The sequence below is a fragment of the Columba livia genome, chromosome 1 (assembly GCF_036013475.1).
Source record: "Columba livia isolate bColLiv1 breed racing homer chromosome 1, bColLiv1.pat.W.v2, whole genome shotgun sequence".
NCBI classification, from domain to species: domain Eukaryota; kingdom Metazoa; phylum Chordata; class Aves; order Columbiformes; family Columbidae; genus Columba; species Columba livia.
The window spans coordinates 137,467,765-137,495,186 of NC_088602.1; the positions used below are offsets into that span (position 1 = coordinate 137,467,765).

The 27,422-nt window shown below is 38.2% G+C and overlaps 1 protein-coding gene across 9 annotated transcripts in view; it reads right to left on the reverse strand.

Annotated features, from left to right (window-relative positions):
• The window catches only part of SCUBE1 (signal peptide, CUB domain and EGF like domain containing 1), a 249,621-nt gene that overhangs the window by 162,601 nt on the left and 59,598 nt on the right, over positions 1 to 27,422 (reverse strand). For all 9 annotated transcript variants that reach the window (XM_065050094.1, XM_065050093.1, XM_065050095.1 and 6 more), the window contains one exon: positions 20,158 to 20,286. In XM_065050094.1, the coding sequence (XP_064906166.1) occupies positions 20,158 to 20,188 (31 nt within the window). In that variant the 5' untranslated portion in view covers positions 20,189 to 20,286. The remainder of the gene's footprint in view (positions 1 to 20,157; positions 20,287 to 27,422) is intronic.

Sequence of the window (27,422 nt, forward strand, 5' to 3'; positions counted from 1 at the left end):
ATCAGTAATGCAGCATTTGTGAGATTGCATTTTGGACCAGATTTTCTAGAGATTAAGTTCCACATAAACACCACAATAAGTAGCCAGATTTTCAATAAAGCTCCCCTTGGCTCCAGTTTTGGACGCCCTACATGTCAAACTGGGCTGTTGACTGTTTTGAAAAACTAAGGGTGGATCCTCAGGAGCTTTAATTGTTGCCACCCTGTGTGATAGTTTACACCTGTTGAAGACTTGCACCCCAGAGCCTAACTCTAGACACAGGGAAAAGTCACTTATGATGTACAATCCCTTCACTCAAACATCTACTCTAAGCCCCAACTAAATCCACTTTAAAAACTTTTAAATTTATTGAGTAAAAATGGAAAGCTCACTTTATTACTCTACTCTTTATAAAAATGACTTGTTTTTTAGAGCAAACAGACATGTCTTTTGCACAAAATCAGCTACCACTGCTTATCTTACTCAGGACCAGGCTTGTCTCCCTGAGGATGGCAGCCCCACGGCAGCAGGTGCAGATCTCCCTTCCTTTAAACTGGTGTATGGAAATCCATTTCCCAGGCTCCTTATCTGGGAAAAGTTCTTGCATCCAGCTTGGCCTCACCACCTGACAGCATGCTGATTCCTACAGTGCATTATCCACCGCTTGCAGGAGAACTGAGCCTCAAAATCCTACTGATGATCTCAGGGCAGAATCTGGAGCAAGGTTTCAGCAAATCTACACAATCCAGACTCACAAATAGATGGAAAAAGGCTCTCACCTGAGCTGAGCTCAGATGGTTATCCCACACAGCTGCTCCAACTCTCATTCTCATAAAGAGAAGGAAAAACTAGGAGAAAGTCACTATATGTCCTTAACTCAATCTCTGTAACACTTACCACAAAGAACTGTCCTGTGATTATGTCTACCAAACACAAACCCTGATGGAAGCATCTAGAAATAACTCAGTTTCCACAGCTCTTAACTGCTTTATACCAGTACAAATAAATAGTTAAGATGACAATCAGTACAAGAGCTAGAATTGCTTATACAGAATTTAGACCAGAGTGACAAACTTAAGCTTCCAGGGAGATGAGGGCCTGGACTTCAAATTGGCCAATCATCATCAAAGACAACAAGGAATTCGGGAAGAGCCAGCTCAGGGAGAGGCTGGGAAAGTAGAAGTATCTTTCAAAAGAGAAGGAGAGATAATGGATGCATATATACATACATACATATATCTATCTATTTATCAGATGCATTGTGCAAATTAATGCATATCTGAATTTGCATAAGACCTCTAGCTTTTTGGCCCACTGCCTTCCCATAATCAAACTTCTGTATCTTGGTAAGATGAGATCCTCTAGACAGTGGTAGTGTGGAACAGTATCAAAGGGTAGGAAACATTACAGTTGGTAAAGACGGATGTTTTACTTATTAAATAAACAAATCCTTTCTGTTTCTCATTTATTTTATCTGATGAACTTTTCAAACTAGCTCCACTGGTATTTCATCCTCATCTAGCTCAGAGCTTCCCGCAATATTTGGCCTACAGAAGCTATTTTGATCCAGTGTTATGTTTGGGTATCATCAAGGGAGAAGTATCTGCTAAGGGTACCTGAAACCAAAGCCACAAGCAGGAAGATACAGAAGTGGAAATGCCACATAGAATCAATGTCAAGAACAGTATGTCCACTGTCCACTTCCTCCCATGATCTTCTCTTCCTTCCTTCTGACATTTTTCCTTCACGTCAGCATTTTCATAAGCACTCAAGTCCCTCAGAAATCTGAGTCTCATCTTCAAAGTCTCCAAAGCATTTGGGAGCCACAGTACAATTCACTTACAATGGCATTAAGTTTATTGGGAGACTTCTAAAAACAGGACTTTGACTCATGATCCATGGAGCTGATACTGTTAGTTTTTCCTCTAGGCTACATTTTGAAACCATTGGAAGATTTCTCTAAGATGCCTGTTCTACCAACGCAGAACATGGTGACAGAGATGAACTACTGATAGCAATACTGCAGACTTTCCTCAAATGTTTGCAACCAAACACCACTGAAGATATCTTATACTTGTAAGAGAACCGATTAGCAACCACAGACTCAGAAAAAAATGAGTGTGTGGTTCTGGTTTTTTTTAAATCATTATATTCTGAATATTTCTAGTCAGAAAGATGGCTGAAAGTCTCATTAAAACAATCATATACCTGGGTTTACTATAGTCATAGTTATCCTTATACCAAAAGAACATTCAGCTCAGCATCCTCTCTTTGACACTGCCCTGTAGTTGATACTTGGGAGAAGACTGTAGAAATAGGACAGAACTATTGCTGGCATGCTCTCCCCAGCTTCCAGCAATCACATACCTATTAACCTTCCTAAATCACTTGCTAGACCATTGTCCTGCTGGAACTTTTCTGTATGAATTTGTGCAATCACTTCTGAACCAAACATGATGGGGCAATTGCTTCTGCAATTTAATTACAAGTTACATAAAAAAGACATCCTTTTGTTAATTTCAAACATGCTGCTTCATAGTCTGAATGAATGCCCCTCATCCCATTATTGTGAGAAACAGTAAGTACTCATTCCCTATTTGCCTTTTCCACATCTTTCTTGATTTTACAGATCCTCCTCAGCCTCACACTGTCTGCCTCAGCTATTTTGAGCCCTGAAGCACAGCAGTACACAAATATGATTACTACAGAGGCAATTTAAATGACTTCTGTATATCACATTTAAAACAAGAAGTGCTCATTTCTCAAAGTTAACCTTAATGGCAGCAATATTTGGCATATTGTTTTCACTTCTCTATTCCATTCCCTCCAAGTACCAAGATGCTCTATTAGACTGGGTGACTTGGAAGATCTGACTTCAAGATAGCTGTGGAAGCCCAAGGAGTAAATCTGGCATGTAGGATTGAAGCAAGTGGTATCAGATTAGAGGCTGGAGGCAGATGTTCACACTGAAAGGATCAAACAAGAAGCAATATGCTGTCAAGGTAGGGATGGTGGGTGATACAATGCATCAGCTGAGGGGGCCATGGAAACAGGAATCGTTGCTAATTGAAATAACTGCTAAGCCGTCTTTCTTAGACCAACTTCATATGAGTGTACAAAGGGAAATATTAGAAGAGTCACCACTACCTACGTACACAGCATTCATAGCTCCAGGAGATCTGAAATCAGACTTCACTAAGAATTCAAAAGCACAGCCCAAATTATCTACTATTTGCACATAAGGCTAGAGTTCTGCTTTTTGTTCCCTGCCTTCAGAAATGGAAAAATGTCATGAAGGAAAGGAAAAAGTCACCACATCCTTGAATCCAGCACTTCATTCACTACCACAGTTACAGAAATTTTCACTAGACCCCTTGCTGAGAAAAGATCCAGTTGCAAAAAAATGAATCCTACAGCAGTGAGTGTTCACTGGTGTAGACATTAAAAAAACTACCTTTTCCTGAAAAATAAAGTGCATTTTACAGAAGATAAATATGAAGTACTAATCACAAGAATGCTCTTGGCTGATGAATACTAAAATAGTTCTAAAACAATCAATGAATTGATCCCCAGAACCAGTCTTCTCGTACACACAAGGATAGAACACCTAAAATGATGCCCCTGATCTGTCCTGGAGAATCCCCTCTCTTAATGGGCTACAATCACCTATCACCTCAACACCCACTCACTAGGCTTCTTGTTTGCCTGGAGAGTTATAGATGTGAGCAACTTGAAAAGGAATGCTTGACATCTTTGTTTCTGTAGCTATTTTGTGACACACAGTGGAATTCCTTAAATTTCACACTATACAAACACAGTGTAAATGCGGCTGCAACAGACTTCTTTGCTATGTATAGCATAGGAAATATTCACTTAACTCAAGAGCTTAACTCTGCTGCATGTGATGCCTGCCCATTTGCTGAGATGAAGTAAACAGCCCCATGGACACTGCGTGAATGTTGCATCGAGTTCAAGACTCTTGACGTCACTTGTTTATGCCTTTCTTAAACAACTGGGCACCACTGTCTGTCCTTTTAAGACACCAAAACCCTTTTTGCAGCTTTTAGCATTTCCAAAATAAACATCCAAGCCCCTTAATGTGACATCTTGGTTGTAGCTTCTATCTTCTCACTTGGTAATCATGTCTGTATTTCAGACAGACACATACACATGGTGGCCTCCTGACAACAGCGCCTAAACACAACAAAGTCTCCAATCAAGTGCTTTTTAATAAGTTATCCATTCTCCTGACACAGGGCTTTAAAATAATTTTGTATGAATTTGATCCTGCTTCTTTTCATCTACAGTGCCACTGTCTGGGGAATGCCAGCGGCTTCCAGCTTGGCATGAGGCTCTTACTGTGAGGCTTGGAGAACCCCAGCCCCACCGGCAAGAAGCTTGCAGTTGCCCCTGATGTTTAGCTGAATAGAGGGCACCCCAAGTTGCAACGCTAGATTAACAATCCTCTGTAAACTAGAAGGAGGGAAGTTAATTACAGATGCAAACAAGCAGCAGTCCTCATCAAGTGAAGGAAGATTTTGGGACAAGTTGAGCAAATTATGCAGTTTATTATCATGATGTCCCTCACTTTGTCTTATCCCTGGGCTTTATCTGGAGCATCATTAACTGCTCCAGGCTACTGAAGCAGTATTCTATATCCTTCTTCCAAGATAACTAGTGCTTGTACCTGTTCCCTTTTACATCTACTTATAGACCCCGGTTTGGGTTTACCCAAAAGTGCTTTTGTTTGTTTTGATGTTTTTTTTACAAAAAAAAAGAAAAATATTTTGCTGTGGGTCGGCATATAACTTAACATGAAAAACCAAACAATATATCCCTTTCGAGTTGGTAATATTTTCCAGGTCTATGATGCATTTTAGTTCTAAGCTCTGGTAATAAAAACCAAGGAAATGGCTAGATTAATTATTTTCTTTGTTATTTATCAGACTTTCTAGGTTCGGATGAGGGATTTTAAACTAAGCATTGCAGCATCCAGTAGGCTATGAAGTCGTTCTCACTCTCTATATCGATTAAACTTGAAATCCATGAAAAGTGGAAGAAACGGGAGAGTCTGAAGCACAACCTTCAACACATTGCAAAGAGATCTGTATCAGGAATTGAGAAACACTGGCTCAGTCGGGCACATATCTATGTATTAAACATTTCTGGAGGAGGAAAACGCTGAAAATGTTTGGAAAGTGCTGAAATTGCTCCTGTAGGTCATATCAAAACAATAAAATTTTCCTCAAAGTATCTCCCATTGGTGAAAAGTGTTTTTTAAACATAACCTCAGTTTCTGATTAGTTTCAGCAGGCATGTTTTCAGTGAATGAATGATTCATTTGGCACAAAATGTCTGGGCAAATGGGTATTTATGCCACTGGGGAAACTAGTTCAGCGTTTCCACTCTCCTGAACATGAGTTACACAAAAAGCCGTGCTTAGAACAAATACTGACATAAATACCTAAAAGATATTCAATATCTTCCAATGAATATTCCTTTCTTTTCTATACGGAACGGCAATACTAACTTAGCACTCAACCTAGTTGTGCTGTGTTACACAGTAGAAACTGGATTGGTTGGTTGGTTTGGTTTGACCACCTGTTTTTAAGAAAACAGCTTTAGAAAACTGTTGGACACCTGTGCACCAGCTAAGCAGTGGCTGCCAATTAGTACACGGAAGCTGCATCAACAGATGAACATCATCAGGCACATGCATCTCTTACAGAGATCAGCATTGCTTGATCCGTAAGAATGCTGGGAATTACCAATGAAAAGCAACAGTGATCAAAAAACCTGACTTGGGGAATGTCGTAACTCTGTAAAGAAGGGATGAATTTAATAGGTTTGGAGCTGGCATAGAATCACAAAATCGTTTTGGTTAGAAAATATCTTAAAGATTGAGTCCAACTATTAAGCTAGCACTGCCAAGTCTGCCTCTAAACTACGTTCCTAAGAACCCCATCTACACGCCTTTTAAACACCTCCAGGGATGGTGGCTCCACCACTTCCCTGGGCAGCCTGTTCCAGTGCCTGACAACCCTTTCTGTGAAGAGATTAATCTTAATATTCAATGTAGACCTCCCCCCAGAGCAACTTGAGGTAATTTCCTCCCATCCTATCACTTGCTACTTGGGAGAAGAGACCAACACCCTTCATGTTACAACCCCCTTTCAGGTAGTTGTAGGCAGCGATAAGGTCTCCCCTCAGCCTCCTTTTCTCCAGGCTAAACAGCCCCAGTTCCCTCAGCCACTCCTCAGACTTGTAGCGTGGTAGTGTAAAGTCAAAACAAACAAAAAAAGAAGCCCAAATAAATCAAAACAAACAACCGCCTCATCCCTGCCTTCTCCATGAAATTCACCAGAGCTGTATATTTGCCCTTAAACCTTGACAATATTATTTTCACCAACACATGGGAATAAAAGTGTGCATTTTTTCTTAATTCAAAGTACTTAATTCAAAGTCATAGTCTTCCATTATCAGCATCCAACATAAGACATCTATGCATCTACTCACTTTGCAAATGCATCAGACAGGTTAAATACAAGAGAGATGACCTTGTGTTTCATGCACAGATTAATCTGTAAATGACAAGGATCATGCAGAGCTTCCCATGGGCAACTTATTCCACTAAAAGCCTTCTTACCTTTTAGTCTAAGATATCTGCTGTTGGTTGTACAGAATCTGAAGTCAGAGGGAAAAGTATTCACATGTTAAGGCAGGTAAAGTCCCTCTCAAACATGTAGCCTGTGTGAAATTACAAAGTGGACACTTATTTGGAGCCCAGTTCTTCTTTGAGTTCTCATTTCAAATTCAAACACCCAAAGCAAAACTCAGTCCAGGATATTCATGTCATTTCAGAGTACAAGAATGAGTTTTTCACATTCTTTCAGTGCACAGTCATTAACGGGCTGAGCCTGCGGTCCCTTCAGAACCTAACTGATACTGAATTTCTAGTTAGGAGGAGTTCTTCCAGTCATTTTTAAAGTGAGTAAAATCCAGTCTCTAAGGCTTCCCTAAGATGTTTCAGAGGTTTTTGCAAGTCCTGTCTAACACTTGGTGGCACACAGACAGCCTCAGCCTATTAAAGCAAACCCTGCACTCGCACAGGCAGCAGATATCATGACTCATACTTGGTGTGTGCATAAAACTACTGGGGTGCTTCACATCTCATCTAACCCAGCCCTAAGTGATTCCTAAGTCACACGACAAAAGCTGGACTCTCTGTCCAGTGAGTGCAGCTCCAAGCCTGTCACTATAAATCACTAGCAGGATCCAGAACCCATTCTCAGCTGTCATACTAGTAATTTTTATTGTCTCTCTGACTAACTTCAGAAGCAGTTTCTTAGTTATGCCTTCAAAACAAACAACAGAAATAATTAAATAAATGAAGTTTCTCAACTTTTTCAAAGGAAGTTGTTAAAGCTCGCCAGTTAAGTCTAAATATACCCATGTATATACTCATGATACTGAATTCCAGAAACTATTTTTCAGAAGGTAATACTGAAATATTTCTACTCTTTATTTGCTAATATGTATCTGAAAAATATGACTCTGGTATTTTTATATATCAGTATAAGTCATCAACAGCAGAAAACTTTTCAGCCTATATTGGTCACAATAGAAACACACAAGAAGTACTTGCAAAAAATCACTTTGGGGGTGTTTTTTGTTAACTCAGATGCACAAAAATAGATCACGTCACTTTCAAGTTGCTTGCACACTTATAAACACATTACATTGAAGAAACGCTGTAGGAGAAAAAACCTCATAGGAAAATGTACTTCTTTCCTATTCAAGCTTATTTCGTCAAAAGGAATTATAAGAAACTTCTCCTATGTGTTTTCTCTGTTTAGTATGTTGCCTCATGCAAGAGCAAATAAAAGAAAAAAATAGCATGAAAAACTGTATGGTGTATGCTAAAATTAAAAAAAGACACTTTTTTGCCCATGAAGAACTATACGATTTTATATCCACAATTTTCAAAGTCAAGCCACGTTTCAAGGTCCTGCAGCAGAAATCTTGTCCTCTCTCCACAACTCTTCTTATGAGAGGAAAAGTACCCAGGGAAGCACACTCACTAAACACACAAAGCTAAAGGCTCCCAGAACTCTGGATGCCTAACTCTTGTTGAGGAGTGTCTGTAATGCTGCTGTCTAAATAAATTCACAAAATACATGTTTCCGTTCTTTTGAACTCTTCAGTTCTACTTCTACTCTGTTTTAACGAAGGTATGACTGCTCTGCTGAAGAGGCTGTATTGTAGCCTAATAGTGCTGTAGCAACTTTCTCTTCAGTTCGAATTTTCTTTTGTTACGATGGAATGGAAAAGCTTTGCCCTGACTCGCATTTCTGCTCCTGTCCTACAGCACAATACCATAGGTCCACTCCAGCCTTATTTCTTTAACAAAGTACATTTCAATTGTTTCCAAACATTTATTTTCATATCCCATAAGGCCTCTTAATAATAAATTCCGCTTTATTCCTAAACCTTCCACATTCTCTAACCAATCATTCTTGTAAACTGTTAAGAGACTTTTCAATTACTGTTTCATTAATGAGTTATTATTATTATTCAGATATTAGCTACAGTAATCACAAAGTAATTTTAAAATATGCTACCATTAACTAGTCCACGTTATAATACTTCCTGCCCCTCTTTTATGCAAAACTACATCTTGTGCTCTGATACAATTCCAGTAAGAAATGTGTACACAGGGAATATTTTGAGATACTTGAGAACGATCTGGATTGAAGCCTGCAGAAGGTAACGGAAGCAATAAAACGCATCCTCTATATTGGTCCTGTAGTCTGATTCAAATTTTTAAGTTTGCACATTGTATGCTGAAGTCAAAAGGGTAAAGATCAAGATGCAGTAATTCATGGAAAGTATTGGACAGTAAAAACAAGGCACTACAGAAAGCCGAAACCCTGGAATCTACTTAACAAGGAAAATCATTACCAACCTTTCATCTGGTACTCATTCATACTGCAAAAGAGTTTGGTTTCATTTTCTAATACAGTAAGCAATCATGCAGCAGCTATTCTTTCCAATGGCTATTCTATGGCTGTATAAATTATACTGTTTATCATAAACCAACAGTGCCAAGAAGTGATTGTGTTCTAAGCAAAGTATAATGACAGTGGCTATATTTGAAATCAGAGACCAGACAACTTCACTGCTCTCTACTTTGTCTGATGTTTTTTTTGTAACCCATATGAATTCAGTGTTTTAACCGGATCTGTGTAATTTCCAGGATTGACAAAGGCACCTTTCTACAAGGGATGGCTTGAATGACACACACATCTGACTGGTAAACACACCCATTACAGGCTGAACCCCTGCATCCTCACGTGAATACACACCCACTCGTGCTTTAAGTAAGAACTAAACACAATGTGGCTTCCAAAGCTTTTGTTAATTTTAATATATTTTATAATTTTTCTCTTAAGATATACACCAATCTAGCCAACACTGGCTTAGAAATTTGCTACTATGAGAAAGTTAAGATGAACTGACAAAAGATACGAAACTAATGCAAACAAGATAAAACAATAAGGATGCAGAATAAATAATGGCGAATAGAACTCTTTGCTGAACTAAGACACAGGCATCTACAGCCATATCAGACCAAATAAGAGCATCTATATGGGATTTAACAAATTTAACTTATACAAATTAACTTCACACTCTAAGCAGATTATTCTTTACTTTCCTGAGTGTTCCATGTAGAGAAATCTTTACTGTGATTGATTACCTCCTCCAGGGAGTAAGTATTTAAAAAAAAAAAAAAAAAAAAAAGACTCAGACAAGAAGACTTGCAGAAACAAGAGACTGAGATTGATGCTGCTGTCACATAGCTCCCAGCTTCTTAATTTATTATGACAGTCTGAGAATCCAACTTTACAGTTGACAGCGAACAAGATTTATTCCACACTTTTGATTATTTCCCCATACCTAACAAAAAACCTTGGGCCTACGCTGATTTATACTCTCACTTGTTTTGGTATTTCTCAGATCACATTGGCTTAAGAAAGCAAACATATGGGAAATTAAGATGTAAAGAAAGTTATATCTCATTTGAACTCAAAAGATTAATGTGGGGTGACCAAACATTAGAGTACTTTTGAAGGGGGAAACTTTCAGATACAGAAATTGAAAAAGCAGGATAAGAAAAGCAGTGTGTTCAGATCCCGGCCTCAGAGAGGGCTGGATATCGGAGGCTTTTCCACCAACCACAATGACAATTTCATATTTTTATTGGATTTCAAAAGTGAACATGGACATATTTTCAAAATTAGTCTCCAATTTTGGGCCCCAAACTTCTGACAGCCACAAACCTATTTTTGAAAGTGTTGATTAACTGAAGTCCATGAGATTGCACCCATGAAAAAAAGGGAGCAGTTCATCTGAGCTACAGTATATATGTATTTTATGATGAGGGCAGTCACACACACACAAAATACCTGTTTCTCTCCAGTGACTCCAAGGTGAGTACAGATAGATGGCCTGTGTGCAGACACTAACATTCTACCAGCTAAAGCACAGCTTGGGACATTTTAAGTAAGTGATTCTTAATTTGAGGGCTCCATAAACTTTATAGAAATGTAGGGCTTCACTTCTTGGTCATTAAATGTTTTCAAACTTGTATGCAAACACCATAATAACGATTCTCATCTGTCCATCATGGAACCTGCCTAAAGAGAGGAGGCTGCAATGGCTCAGAGTTTGGACATTTCTACAGTTACCAGATGCCATAAAACTGAATGTGATGTTCAGAAGAGGAAGATCATCAGAAACAACATATTATAGTCCCATACTGAAAGAGAGATTTAACTTATTTCTACGATTGTCTACTAGCATTTGTCCCATGAAGACTCTCACAAGATGCAGGTAACCAAGTAACGGAAGTAAAGACATATATACAGAAGTTGTATGTAAACATCTAATACAGAATTGTCTATAGAATATTCATTTATCATCCTAGCTATTCATACTTGCTCAGCACCTAATCACGAGTTAGCGGAAGGCATTGTAGAATAGTAGTACATGTTATAAAATCTGATGCGTGCCACCTTACCACAAAGACTGGATACTTTAAAGTGCTGTGATGAATCACAGCTGTTATCTTTCATCTAATGTACAGACCAAGCAAGACTAACTGAAGATCTGAAAACAGTAATAGAGTAAAAATTAGCTTGCTAAAGCAATACATCAGAAAGTAACTTTCTTTTGTCATTTAGGCTTGCATCTGAAAAACAAAGAACTTCAAAAAATGCACTCAAGTTTTTTACCCTGAAAGAATATATTTATCACTGAAACTCAGCCAGTTGTGAAATATGCAGTGTGGATATTTGTGCACGCACCCACTGCAGCTTGTCTGGGGGAGGTTCAGTAGCTTAATACCTCTGAGCTCCCCTTTGCACGGATCCTCTAATCCCAAGGTTCTTACTGTGCTCCAAGGACCCAATCATTGCCAGTCACTGTAGAAATTCAGAACACATAAAGGTTCAAAGCATACAGATGCATCTACTGTTAGAATTTGCATTTTGACACTTTTCATGCTGTCTGTAAATACGTCTTATATAGGGCCCCATTCCCATCCTGTGGCTAGGCCCCTCACATTTAGAACAGATCTCTGCTACTCAACCACTGAGCCCTGATTTGGGAGTCTGGCCTCCTTCTCTTAAGACATAAAACAACTGCCAAATCCTGAAGGTCTGCTCAAGCAAAACTCTGACTGGAATCACTGGAAATGAGTAAGAGCTTCAAGATTTAGATTAATAGCTTTCTCTACAAAAATACCATAATTTTACATGTGTTTTAATAAAAATGAAGAGTTATGAAAAGAAGGCTATTTGGTTTATTCAACCCTCTTCCATCTGCCAAGGAGTTTAAGATTAGCAACCATGAAAATCTGGAAGAGAGTTTATGACTGATAGTATTATTAGAGGCCCTGCTGATGTGCTAGAGTAGGACAATATTTAACTGTCAGCTCACCTAATAGTCTCTTGGAATTAGGAAAGAAGGGCAAGGAAAACTGGAAGACAGCCAAGAAAATTGACCATTTTTCAGCTTCTCTTTAAAATATTTGTTTTTATGAAACTAAAAACAACTTTCAAAAAGCTGGTTAGTTTTATATTTAAAATGTTCACATTAAAAAAATATCTACTTGAACTGTTGGGAAACATAAAGAAAAATAAACAACAGTAACAGAAGCATTCATTTGGAGTTCAAGTAAGCTACACATTGTGCACAGCTGTCTGGAGAAAAGAAAAATAAAGCTAAATTAAAAGGAAGACATTGGTCTCTTTAACCATAGCAGTGATTATGCAATCTTAAATGAGTTATTTACTACTTCTTGACATTTTACATGTCAGAGCTTTAGAAATTATTTCTCATACACTTGCAACTCTCCTCCCACATCACACTGATAGGTAGATTAGGTCACAATCCCCTATCCCAGTGCATACATTCAGACAAACAGAAGGGAAGGAATAGGTAGATTCAGGGTTCTAACTGTTTTGGGGTTGTTTTGAAAAAAAAACAAAACAAACACAGAGCACTGGAACATTCACTGAAGGAGGATGAACAATACAATGTGATCTACACACATGTATGTACATAGAAATGTCCTTGTTGTCATCTGAGTCAGATCATAGATTACTACTACCCAGTGAGGAATTAAGTCTACATGCCAGAGTTAAAACCACCCTTTCTCTTCAAATACGACAACAGATTTTAAAGGAGCACTGCAAGACAGGAACTTGGGTTTAGATACTAACCTCAGACCTTAAAAGAAAAGAAATTGTGTGACTTCAAACACAAACTTGCTTTTCATACTGGTTTGGGATCCCAAGGCCCATTTTATAACAGGCTGATGTTACTTCAAAGCCGGTGAACATCCAGGCCTGGTTTGTCTCAGAAGTTTCTCCTTTTGCTGCAGGCTCCCAAATGCCTCGCTGGGATTGTCACTCTGCTCCACCTATCAGAACAGGCACATGAGTACCACACCTGGAGCAGGCTCAGTTGCTCTGGAGAAAGTGCTGCCTCTCCTTTCCCACAGGGTGTTCCACGTGACTTAGTCACTTTGTCAAGAAATGCAAAATAGCCTTTGAGAATAGACCAATAAAACAGTAATGTCTGTTTTTCAGGCTGGAAAATTAGGCTTCTGCCCAAAGCACACCTGCAAGATTGTGGACATGACCAGGATGTTGCTATTCAATTCTTTGCTACTGAATTGAGAGCTGACACTGTGCTTGTGTTTCTGTCTACTGTACTGAACATTCAGCTCTTGCAGAGAGCTTCACAGAATCTATAATGCACACTAGTAATTGCAATTTCAATATGATTTATAATCAGAAGTTCACTCTACTTCCCAGGACTCTTCTAAATCAGACATAGGATTAACTGCTGCCGAACCATAAAATATACTGGATCATCAAAATCTACTTCTGTAGTTATTTTCAGGAGAACTGACATACAAGAGAATTAACTGAGATATCACATTATAGATGTCCAAATTTAGTAATTGTTATTCTTCTGTAAGAGAAACCAAAGTTACACAGAATATTCAAAATAAGACTGTGTAAGCAGGGATTCAGAAGTGTGAGGATTCTATTCTTAGCTATGCTGCAGACATCCAGACATCCTGTGTTAAGACTGAGAAGTAACTTAATCTGCTTACCCTGGTTCCTCATCCATTAAAAAAAAAAATGTGAATTATACTTCTTTTCCTTACAGGACTTTCTGAGGACAAATCTATTAGTATTTACAAGGTGTTCACATATGTTCCTAAGCCACAGCAACTAATACCACAGAAAAACCTATAAATAAAATAAATAAGTCTCTGAATATATCATGATACATTTTTTTTGTCCTTGCTCCTTTGTATATTTTCTATGGTTTCCAAGAAGAGTCTACAACCTTCTTGAGCACACTTACTAGCCAGAGAAATTAAAAAGAGCAGAAAACTTCATGAAACCTATGCTAATCATCAGAAAAAAAAAAAGAGTTAAGATGCGTGCAACCTGGAAGCAAGAAGTGTTTTTACAAAAAAAAAAAAAAGGAATGCTTACCCCCTATTAAAAAGGGACTATGACAAATCAGAGCTATGGAGAAGATTTTTAAAGCCACACAAAAGGAGAGATGAGTAGCACTTCATAGCTATTCATATCTATATCTGAACAGAAAAGCAAAAGAAAATAATCACTCCATGCAATTTCATTCTTTAACATGAAATATTTTTCACACCCAGATTTGGTTTGAAAACAGAAAACAGTTCTGTCAATTCTTTAGGAAGAATTCCACAATGATATGTACACAAAAATTCTGCCTCCAGGAAAAAGAGAAGCGCAGCATGTGCAGTAGGTATTACATGTTTTTGTCCAGTAAGAATCACTTGACAGTCAGCTTTTGGCGCTACATATTTTTCTTATACACTCCTTTTTCCCCGTTTTTTCACATTCTGATCAGAGATAGGTAAATTCCAGAAGGCTTGGAACAGCTGAAGCACCAGCTGATACCTGAGCCCTTTGGCAAGGAAATTCTGCAAAGCAAGGCTCCCTGCTTTCTCATCCAAATAGTTATGGTACTCTCTTCCACTTCCTAATTTCAGATGCAGAATAAATTTGTAAGACCTAGTCAGGAATATCAGCAAGAACTGCTTTCAGCAAGGTTTCTAGCAAGCTTTTCCGGGATAAATCCCAATATTTAGTAATCCATGATAAGCTTCAGAACTCTTTTCTTTGGTGATGCTTCAGACCAACACGGCACACAATGCTCTCCCAGGAAGCTTACATTTTTATACAGTAGGAGAGAGATTAATGTAAGATAATGATTCGTCACTTGAGAGTCCTTCACGAGAAATGAAAAATGATTCAACACGCTTTGTGAATTTCCCAAGTGTAGTAACCAAATAATATTGTGCTACCTCATTTGCTTTGTCTGGGATAAAAAAATAAGAGAGTAACAATCTAATTCTTCAAAGTAGCCTCTTCTGAATTTTATGACTAATGAGTCTTATTTTTCTTCTTCTACTCCCTATAAGAAAACTACATATTTTCTTTCATTCTTCTGGCATTAGCCATGTTAGACTTCATGATCTTCATGGGTCCCTTCCAGCTTGAGGTATTCAGTGATTCTGTATTCTCTAGATCACTCATTATTCTCATTGCTCTCTTTTGGCTTCATCCAAGTGCAATGGCCTAAACTGAACAGTCCTCCACCAACTGAAGCCTTACTGCTACTGTAGGAGCAGAGGGGTTCTTACCATATGAAAATTTCTACTGCAATAGTTTGAGAGTAAACTGAAAACCCGAGGATATTCCCTTTTACCCTCCTGGGTACATTCTGGAGTCACCACAGTGGCAGCTATGCCAAGCTCCCCAGAAACTCCCACTGAAAAGGAAGACAAATTCTCATGTCTTCTCTATGTCATCCCCGTCTATCACATTTCTCACCTCGTACAATACCCAGGCTTATAAAACCAGAATCAATCTACCTCCTCTGCTACCTGTCTTACTGAAAGCCTCCAAGAGGATGTGAAGACAGAATACAACTAATCCCAGCTGCCAAAGAGGCCTTACATATATGCACTTACATATATATGCAAAAGTCCTTTCTTATTACTTAATATTAAACCAATAAATTAAAAAAAACACTAGGCAAATGAGAAACATGTCATTAGTGGCATGCTGAATCAGAGCAGGGAGTATAATTTGAATAACCAGCTTTAAAAGCATAAGCCTTATCCACTGATTCTCTGTAGCACAGATTTTACCAGATAGCTGAGAAGATTTACTGCAAATGAGGGGGGTAGAGTGTTTGGCACATTATAGGAATGATGATCAGTTATGTCATAATCTCTCTTAAAGGCAAAAGAGAATGAAAATTGATAGGATGTGAAAGACATAAAGAAGGAAAAACTAATTTATCAGTAAGATCATTGAGAAAAATCATCAAACAGGAAAGAACATCTGGACCAGTGAGCTAATTGCTTATAAAAAAAACAGACTGGTATTTCATATATGAGAGTGGAAAACATATTTCATGACTGGTTTCAAATGAAGGATAAAGAAAACCTATTGCAGGAGACCAAATATTAGTCTTGCATCCACTGAGCAGAATTTAGCACAATTTTGAGAAAGAACTACTGCTATTTAAAGTTATTACAGTGCTAAAATAAATTATTTTTAGCCAGACAAGGATCTCATCATAGTTTGAATTCCCTGTGGTGTCATTTAACATTATATTTGAGAAATTCCTCAATAAAAATGTCAAATAGAGAGCAAGTCAAGTTTCCCTGAGGACAGTTTTGGATATTTTCCAGTAGAAATTTTAACCATGAATTCTTACCCAAACACCTCCTCCCAACAAATAAATAAATAGGAAATTTAATTTGATTGGAAAGAAACAAATGTTGAAACAAGTACTCAGGAAAAAACAACCTGCAACTGTACCTGCTCTAATTAGTTGTGAATGCTCCAAGTCTGTTATTTATAAAGAAGATTGTCATGATCTTGCTATACTGGCATTATTAGAAAGAGATCCGGTGAAGGCTTGAGGAATGTAAACCCGGTCAATAAGAGATGGCTTAATATTTTGGACAGACTTCAGTCAAGCAAGAGATGCAGAAATCCCGATATAGCACTCTTGTCCATTACAACCTGTTTCCTAAAGGTTCCTGGATGGCCTATAGGACTATCATTGAACTTCTGTGGGGTCTCATCCCTAGGCCTTCTATCTGAAATCACTAGGCAAAGATCTCTGGTGATGTGTGTGTGATAAAACACGGCCCAAGTCACTGTGAGAGCACGTCAACTGTCAAAACATTGGAGTCAGATGCCATTTTAGATTCCTAGTATCATCTCATCCAGCCTTCACCTCACACTCCAGGTCTACTCCTGTAGATCTCACATCACATCTGTCAGCTGCAGGGTGTTCTCACTGGCATGAGGCTCCTGTGTTTAGACAGTCAAATTGCCCCTAAGAGTTCTTGCTGCCTGGCTCCCCATATGCTGACCAAATGGACCCCAACAGTAATGCCTGGAAGGCGAAAGGAGAGAAGTTGGAAAAGTGTAGCCTCACACTGGGTCACTCCAAGAAAATCTTCTATCCAAGCACATAAGCATCCATGGTGCTGCATGAGAGACGGTTCACGCAGCATTTTCAAAATCAACCTACTGTGAATTTTATAGGCTCATCTACAAATTCCATGGAAATTACATAATTCTATACAAGGTTCACTACAGCCCTACTTAATGTGTATAGTGACTTAATTTCAGCATGTTGATCAAATATTACATGCCTTTTCTAAGAGGAACATAAACTTGATACAGAGAATATATGATGCAATACCTAACTAATAATTTTCAATTTGACAGTTCTGTAAAGTCCTATAGAGGTTGGGGGGTGGGGGGTGAAGAAGAAGGGAAAAAACCCAAACAAACAGTAAAAGAGTGCGCTGAAAGGTGAAAAACATTATTACTAATCTTGTGAGAGTTCTTTGTCTCCTTATAACCCATGAAAAATCAGTAGTTTCTCAAAAAGCAAGAACAGGTAGAAACCAGTGGACTCATCAAAACTTTAATTGCTTTCAATGCCTGATTACCTCATGGGAAAAAAATACATATCTCTTTGGAATAAATGAACCAAGTTTTACATGCTGGAAAAATGTTCCAAAAGGTTATAGAAATCCTAATTTAAACATGCACAAATACAAGGTTTGTTTTTGATCTGAGACCTCACTGTGTCCTCTAAAAAACAGCCAACTCCATTTATACATTTCTGATAGCAAAAGCAAAGGGAAATACAACTATTCTAGAAGGGACAAGACTAGAACGTCCCCCTTTTCAAAACTGGTACTGTGCTAATGGGCATGAACAGGCTACCCCAGCAGTCAGTTTAACTGATAATGTCCACAGCCAGCAAGGGGCAAGATGATGACAGAAAAATGAAATTCTCTCTTTTCTAGCAATGCTGTCCAAAATCTGAGTCAGCACACGAGAGGCAGTCATGGCAAGATTTGCGTGGCTACTGTCAGGATTAAAAACTTCAGTCTTGAGACCTTACAACCAGACACTTCTGTCCTCAGTAAACACACTCAAAGAGAGGAAAAAAGAGGAATGTCCCTTGATTTTCTTTTCAGTGCCTTTAAGTAAAAGCAGTTATTTTACTGAGATATATCAAAGACCATTCATTAGTTGCAAATATTCAATCTGCATTTGAGGAATAGAAACTTCCCCAGTCTGTGGTCTCAAAATTAGAAGGGCAATTGTGACCCATTTTAGTGTCCTACAGTCACACACCGGGAGAAAGGGAGTTCACTGAACTTCTAGAAGCAACATGGTTCCTAACATTTTTGGGGTAACACAGAAAGTCAGCTCAGAGTAGACTATGAATGTGGGCAGACGCTCATTCTAAAAAACCTGAAAGATCTGTTGGCAAGCTTCGGATCGATACTTCCAACTGTAGCCACCCGTTAAGCACAATTGTTGGTATTTTTGTAGACTTCTTTTTTTTTCCCCAAAAAAAACCCCACCCAAGTGGCTGAATAAAGATGAATTAAAAGAAAATCAGAAATCTGGCTATGTCTGTAGATCCAGCCTGTACACTTCATGACCAGCGAGCAACAGCACAGACAGCAGGTGTCCAAATAAATGTCAGAGAGCTCCTGAAAGGTTTATCATTTACCAGGTCACTCCTTTTGCTGTTCATACTTGCTAACTTACTTGCTAACCTGTGGGGATCATGTGGAAACAAAGTTGAAAATATCAAGCTGTTTGAAACAATGTACACACACAGCTATTTGAATTCCAAATAGCTGAACTATTTGATTATGTTTGTGTCCTGTTTTATTGAGATATATTTATGAACATGAGTATAAATAGAGTTTTCCTTTCATTCTAAAATGAATGGCTGGCTGCTCTTTGTGTAAGAAATACCTCTTGCACAATTAATCATTTAACCACCTCGGGTTGTGGCAAATAAATCTATTTAGTCTGTTCTATAACAAATGAAATTTGGAAGTTTGAGTCAAAAGCCTGTCAATGGTCAGGATATATAATCCATCTGAACAAATATTATTCAGCTTGAAAACGAACCCAGTAGGAAATACGTGTACTGAAAGGCTAACCAAATTCTTGCTCAGAAATTCAAGTTGTTCCATGGCTTCAGTCAGTGCAGACTGGTGTTACTGGACTTCGTTATTTCTGGTTCACTACCTATTTCTTGACTTTTATTGCAAAGAACCTCAGTTTTTGCTAAAGGTGCTGCGTGACACAGAAGAAATACACCCTTTCCAAACTGTTTAGTAAATGACACCTTGAAATGAACTTGGGAGTGTACCAAACACTGGACATTGCATTTCTGTTGGGAATATTCAGAAAGATAGTCTCTAGGCACTAGGATTTAGCTAAAATAACTACCAAGTAAGCAGGTATGGGAAACTGGATATAGCAGTCAAAGTTCATTTCCAGATAACTGGTGTGAAGAAATTTCAAAATAAAATACATACTTTTTTAGCTTATAGGAAAAACTCAACCTATTTAAACCAGAGCAATGGACTTTAATTCAAAAAGCAAACCAAAACCAAAACAAAGACATATCCCCAAATCCTCAGACTGCTGCACATGGCTTTGTACAGTTAGTGGACGGTTTGTAAACTGCTACTACAGGTAACTGTTTCTTCTGCCCTGTTTTATTGTCCAAGTATTCCTTCAACACACTTGCACTTTTAACAATCTGTAATTCAAGTTCATATAGAATATCCTGGAACTATGTTAGCCTAAAAGGGAAAAAGGGGGAAGGGGAGCTTTAAAGATATGACTGGAACTACAGAAGTTGGAAGAAACGGACAAAATATATTTAAGTGGATGGGACAACTACTTTTGTGAAAAAAAGAAGCCCAAACACCCAGAACAGGCTATGGACATCAGGGCTTTTTTTTAGCAATGTTAAAGATGAGCAAACTGATTTTTGTATGTTAGGATTAAGAGTGCCAACTTTAAGGCTCTGCTCTGAACCACACCAGAGTCAATGGACAGATCTGAACTTATTCAGTGTGATGTGGATCAAATCCTTACCAAAAACACATCAGATGACAAAATGCAGCAAGCAGATCAGGTCTTCTTACCATAGCCCTAAAATGAAACATTCTCGCCAGCGTTCAGTACTTACCAAGACAGTTGTGGCCATCGTGGGCTAACATGAACCCATCATAGCATGTACACCTGTAGTTTCCCGGAATGTTGATACACTCATGGACACAACCTCCATTGTAGAAGTCGTTTTCACACTCATCAATATCTAAAACACAAGAGGAGGAAAAACAAGCTTTTGAAAAAAGAAAATGCTAAGTATCCAGAAAAATTTCTGCAGCCGAGCACGATGTTTGAATATATGCATGTTCCTAATCTTTCTAAATAGGCATATGACATATTTCATCCAAAAGACAGCTCAGGGAATTACTGACTGAATATACCTGGGTCATATATGACTGAAAAGCAGCAAGCCAATGTATAGAGTACTCCTTCCCAAAATAATTGTAGTATCATCACAGTAAAAAATGATATATTGTCAAAAATTAAAAATAAACACCTGATTTTGGTACATTTTTAATATTTAATATCTGGTTTCTGGGTTTTTTGTCCTTTGTCTTCTGAAGTGAAAAGCAGACAATGAGTTAACCTTTGACTTTGTAGTAACAAACAACTATCTGAAACACGCTAATAATATGGCATAAGACAAAAGCATACCTTGTTTAACAAAAAATTGTCTTCTCAGAATAAAGATCATCTGCAACATGCCTGACAATACATAAGGCTGTGGTTCTGTACAATAAACCTTCATAAACACCATTTCTGAAACAGCTGTCAGTCCACAGAGCTCTATGAAGTTACTGCTGAAAACCTGGTACAGTTTTGTCTGTCTCTTTCCCTTTTTCCACAAAATAAGCCCTATTATCATATTCTGTATTAACTCACAGCAACAACAGAAAGTTGAACGTTTTATTCTTAGAAGGTATGCTAGAGCTATTTTTAATTCTTTTTTTGTACACTGGCCTGCATCTGAAAGAGTATCATGAATGGTAAGAAAGATGCATTCTGCTTCAAGCACAAACAATTCTGTTATGATCTTCCCTCCCTCATAAAAAAATCACTTCTTCACTCATTCTAGAAAGTGCAAACTTTCTTCTTCTTACAGATTGTATCTTGGCTTATTTATGGAACATCAGCACCACAGTCACTGCTTTGAATCATTCAGTGGTGCACATCAACCAACCAAAAATACACAAATAATTATAGAAAGCCTCATAGTTTGATAACTACCAGCTCTACATCTGTGGTGAGCTAGATCAAAAACTGTCTCTAGGTTAGACAGTGTATGATAAACAGATAAAGTCATTGATGACTGTCAATACATCAGAGCTATCCTCGCTGTACATTTCAAATGTGTCTTCCACTGCAAAGGTGGTTGAAATATTTCTGTATTAGGTTCACATTCACACAACCTTTTTTCTTTTTTTTTTTTTTTTAATTAACTTCTTTAAGTAGTCCAGGAAAAGCATTGCTACCTGATATCATACCCAGCCAGAATCTCAAAACAGAAAGGTAAAACCAGATTCTTCTGAAAAGCCAGCTAAGACTCAGCCACTCAAAGCTGTCAGCATTTCTGGCCCTTGGACTGAGTCTGGCCAGCTTTGTCCCTCCTTGCACAATGCTCTGAGAAGTTTGATCTGTCAGAGCAGGGACAGGCTCCTCCCAAGGTTTTTGCAAGCCTTCCCCCACTCTGGTCTGACCCCACCAGAAACCTGCCTTAAACTCTGAATAGCCCAGGTCTCCATCCACTTCCCTCCAACAGCCCTGAAGCTCCCGCTTCTACAATCTCTGCAGCAGCTTGAAACAGGAATTACAAATTTGACTTTATCTGCAAACCCAGTTAGCCATTTTGTAACTCAGCATTCAGCACCACAAAAATGCTGTAAGTAAGAAGCGGGAGAAAGGATCTTCCTCACAAAAATATGACCTGCTGCTTAAAGGTAAACTTTCCAGTCTTTCAGCCACTGCTCTGTTTCAGAAAGTTCCCATCCTTTACTAAAAATTTCTATCTGTTAGTCGTATAAGTTCCAAGTCAGCACAGCTTGTGGATGTGACCAACCTTCTGCAGCCAACAGAACAAAAAGATACAAACAACAAAAAGATATGACTCTGATTCTTCCTGAAAACTACCACCAGCAAGTCAATTATTGCATATTGGGTACATTCTGAACACACTTGCAGTGTGGCAATGCATGACAGGCAATACAATTAAACAGTATTCCCTAAAAATAAAACAGTTTCAGAATAAATATAATGCCTTGATGCTTATTTAAAAATGTTCTTTAAGCTTCAAATGATTGTTTGCTGCTATCCTTATCTACAGTTATGCTGAATAAAGCTATAGCTAAATGGAAAGTTAAAAGTCCCAGAGAAGTCACTCTCCTTTATTTACAGCCCAGTGTGCCTGGGCACACATTGCCAAAGCATTCCAGTGAGGTTTCGACTTAGCAGATATTTGCAGCTTCCATAACCATTCAAGAATATTTGCAGAAACCTCCAATCATTCTCAGGCTACAAGGACAAAACTAGAACTCTACAGTAATGCCATGTTTTAACAGGCCAAGTCAATAATCAAAAGGCACGTAACATGATTTTGATGCCAGGCCTTCCTTCAGTACACTCAGGAAAAATGGTACCTTCATTTTAAGATTTGTTCTTAACTTTTATCCAGCACCAAGTTTCTTCAAAAGAGGGAATTCACAATGAAGTGTTATCAGTTATGCTACTCAGCATCAGACTGATCAATTCATTCCCTTTATTCAAACAATTAATCAAACAGGACTATTGGTTTAAACGAGTGACGGGAGAGCCTTCAAAAGGGACAAAAATAAAATAGATGTGAAGCCTTTTAAATGCCTACCCTTTATATAATACCTGTTTATAAAAAGCTGTACTGTCATTAGCAGCACAAGGTGCTGATGTAGAACAAACACTTCAGTTCCAGAACGGGTAATTTAACAGATACATAAACCAGAAAAATAATAAAAGGAACAGATTCTTTTCATCTCTCTCAAGGAATTCCAGTTATGTTAAATTTTGCAAAAGGATTACAAGATTACTTCTCCATTTTGTACCTCAAGAGCTGTACAAAACTAAGAGTAGAGCCAAATATTCTACCTGTTTTTAAGAGCAATGTTGTGGGTTTTTTGGTGTTTCTTTCCCCTTCAAAACCACATTGCTATTTAAGAGACTTCACCTGGCAGGCTGACTGGAATTTCTATCTTCAGTATTGCTAGTAAAACACCAAGGGGATAAAACTGGTGAATTTAACACTTTATTTTTAAAAAAAAACACGAAAAAAACTCCACCAAAAGCATGTATAAAGCCTGCAAAATTCTTCACGGAAAGGGTTGTCAGGCATTGGAACAGGCTGCCCAGGTAAGTGGTGGACTCACCATCCCTGGAGGTGTTTAAAAGGCATTTAGATGAGGTTCTTAGGGACATGGTTTAGTGCTAGAGTTAGGTTATGGTTGGACTCGATGATCCTGAGGGTCTCTTCCAACCTAAATGATTCTTTCAAGCTCCAGCTGCACCAAAAGAAAAGCAGACAATGCACCTGCAAATAATGTGAACATCACCCCATCTTCTCTTCTGGTATACCTGGAGGAGAACATTCTTTACAGAATGCATCAGTGAAAGTGCTGAACAGCTATAATTTACGGGAAGAATATTACATCTGCCATGGCACAACATAGCTTCCTTAGTAAGCTTAACATAAGCGATAAAAGCAATAAGAGTACATACACTTAAAACTTGCAGGGTTGCTCTGAATTTTATCTATTGTAAAATGCACAGCACGGGCCAGCTATGTTCATTTCCCTTTGGTGACGTCAGAGGTGTCAAACTCATTTTCACCGAGGGCCACATCGGCCTCGCAGTTGCCTTCAAAGGGCCAAATGTAATTTTAGGACTGTATAAATGTAGCAGAAGCTAAAATTACATTTGGCCCTTTGAAGGCAACTGCGAGGCCGATGTGGCCCCCGGTGAAAATGAGTTTGACGCCCCTGGGTTAGGTCATATCCTGTTACTCTTTTTTTCCTGTAATTGATAGGACTGGGTACTAATCAGACTCTTGGCATCAAACCCTTTTATCTCAGAATGTTAACTCTTCGCACTAATCTTGCTTCAACTACCCTTAACATTTGTAGTGTTTGATCATTTAATGTTGTCTTTCACCAGGAAGGAATTACCATAACACAAAAACAAAACAAGAGAGACAGAGAAATGCTGACATCCAACCGTGAAATTGCTGCATATACTGTTGAACTATAAAGGTTTACTGCAATCTAGTTCTCAATGGGAAATGTAAAACTTTTTCTACACTGGCAAAATATTTATCAAATTTTCACTCCAGTAAACTTGGCCTGTGCAGACAGGCAACTTTTGGGGTATCAAGAGAAGAAAACACCTTTAAAAAGCATTTCAATTTCCTTTCTAAGAGGAATTAACTTCATATGTTATTACAACAAGAGCAATTACAGGAACCTTGGAAAAAAATTAAATGCACCAAAGTGATTACGTGTAGGGCCACTTATTAATGTGTTCAAATGAGACAGCAACTCCTAATGCCAGAGCTGGATGTATACAACCACAACCACAGCTGTTGATGAGGTAGTTTTGACCATATCTTTCTAGAACTGGTTTGGGCCATCTCCAAAATCCACTGTTTGTTTCAAAAGTTTTAAAGGAAAAAATGATCAGAAAAAAAGAGATAAAAAGAAGCTCGTTTACCTGGATGTACTAGCGACTGCACCAGTTCAGCTATTTGCCAAGGTAAAAGAAGCTTGGGAAGTACATTATAATTCCTTCTGGAAAGCAGAGATGAATCTTTTTGCTACGGCCTGGAAATAAATCTCTTTCAGCCGTGGGAAACACGGCACTGCCATACTTGGCTGTTGACCTCGTCAGTGAGTAGTGGCGTTACTTAAAGAATATATACTGTATGAGACTGCAATTATTCTATAAACACCCAAGAGCTTTTTTAACAAAACCTAGACAAGTATCTGAGAAAATCCTAGCATTTGTTACTGTGAGGCAGTGCTGTAATTTACAATCTGCTGTATTTAAGTGACCTAATTCTTTTTAGTTTGAGGGGACCTGTATCTACCTTATACAGATTGGTGTTGACTGACACTATTCCAGAAATTTGTTTACTGGTGTATTCTGCAACAAGGAGACGGCACTCTCAGAGCTCTCACAAGGCCACCCTGCAGAGAAGCAGCTCTTCCAGGAGCACATACTACTCGACTAAGAAATGTTCAACATAAAACAAGAATTCGTCTCTTCTGCTTCCAGTATTTCAGCTTTCTGTTTCAGCAGAGAATAGAAGACACATCAGATGCAATAACTAATGTCCAAAAGACAAAACAAACTGTAAAACAGAGTGAGGAAAATGCTAGTTCTCATTTTGTCTAAACATTTTCAGCATTGTCATGAAATTTGCGGCGTGCCAAGCATCTTTTCCAAACACTAACAATCTTTGCTAGAAGATGGCATCAATTTTATACCAGCAATGTACAAAATCTACCTCCAGCAAAATCCTTTCCCACTCTCCATTATAGCAGTTGCCATTAATTAAGTTCCTGAATGTCCAAAAATCATTGCAACACGTGTAACAAAACTAGTCAGCAGAGCTACAAATCATAATGGGCAAGGCTACTGAAATCAAAGCAAATGTCTGCAGGGAGTTGATGAATTTTGCATCAGTGTCACAGCTAAACTATCACAGAAGTCTGACGGCTATTAACATGCAAAAAGAAGAATAGCTGAGGCCTGAAAGTCAATCAGCCAAATTCAGCTTTTAGTGTTGAATTCCATGGATTTCTATAGAAAATGGGAAAGTGTGAATTGGCATAAGCTTCATCTTGGCATCTGTTTAGGCCACAGATCCCAACATTCTCAATGCAACAGAAGATGTTCAAAATAGGAGTAGGATTGGGTAAAATCTGTGTTCATTTAAAAGTATTTCTTGACTACTAATGTAAGGGAAAGATCTGGAGTTAATTTAGTAAACACAAATTTCAATTGACTTTGAAAGGAATAATTTATGTGCTTGGACATTTAAAAATGAATAGTCAAAGGAAGCTGTCTGCCCACATGAATTTCTTCTAATTTAAAGAACCAAACCCAAAACTTGGCACACAGGTATATTATGCAGATGTGGAATATCTCCTAAAGGAGCTGGATCCATAAAATAGCTAGAAAAATAAAAGTTAAATTCTTTGTAAGTGTACCTTGATGAATAAATCCACATATTTATTCAGTATCTGAGGAGAAAAATATTTTTATGTTCATCTTCATCTATTTATCTAGGTGCTTTGAATGAAATACTGCCAAAGAGGCATTATGAAGACAGTACATCACATTGTCCTTACAAACTTGCCAGTAAAGGAATTGTGCTTTTACCTTCCTGCTCCATGAGAGGTTGCTGCTAGCCCCCTACAGAGGACAAAACATACACCTTGCAGAATTCTTTATTACCAGTTCTCTCCTGCTAAAAAAAGTCATACTACAGTTCTAGAATTGCAGTATGTTGCCTTCTTATCCAGAACAGGTATGCAGCAATGGACATGGCAAAAAGCTGGAATGCATATTTCCATGTGGTCATATTTTGCACTTTCATGGCTTCCCTCTTAAAAGCTTTCAAAAATTTTTACTGATTCTTTACTGCGTTTTGGTCACTGTTGTTTGGTCACTAAGACTAACGCAGTATCCTCATTTCCACAGGAAAATACAGGATAAAAGCTCCACCCAAGGTTCCAAATCCTACCCAATTAAGAACAGAATTACAGTACAAACAGAGCTGTCTTCATCACTGCATAGTTTTATGCAACCTTGATCTCAGATGCCTGGGAAAGAATTGACCTTGTAATATCCAAAGGTGAAATGTCCTAGGGTGAAATCCCAATCTATTAAAGCCAAGAGGCATTTTTGCCACTGGCTTCAGGGAGCCAGGAAGACGAGTTTCCTGGAACTCACAGTTAAGAGACGTGTGAGATGGGAGAAGCACTTAAATTTCTTGTTCCTGCTTTCAATTCAGAACAAGCAGCAGTGCAGTGTCAACACACTAACTTTACTTATAAGGAAACAGGCAGACGTGAAATAACACACACACTGACAAGAATACAAACAAGTTCATGTCCTGGATCATAATGAGATCAGCATCTTATTCTTTTAATGACTGGACTGGAGACTGTAAAAGCCATTAAATAAAAACAACTTGGGGATATTTAGATATACTCTGTTTCTTCAGCAGATTCTACATTTAACATACTTTCAGCAGTTACACACACACTAGATAACCCAAACCTAAGGCATTTGTATTTCTCATATCAAGTTGCACAC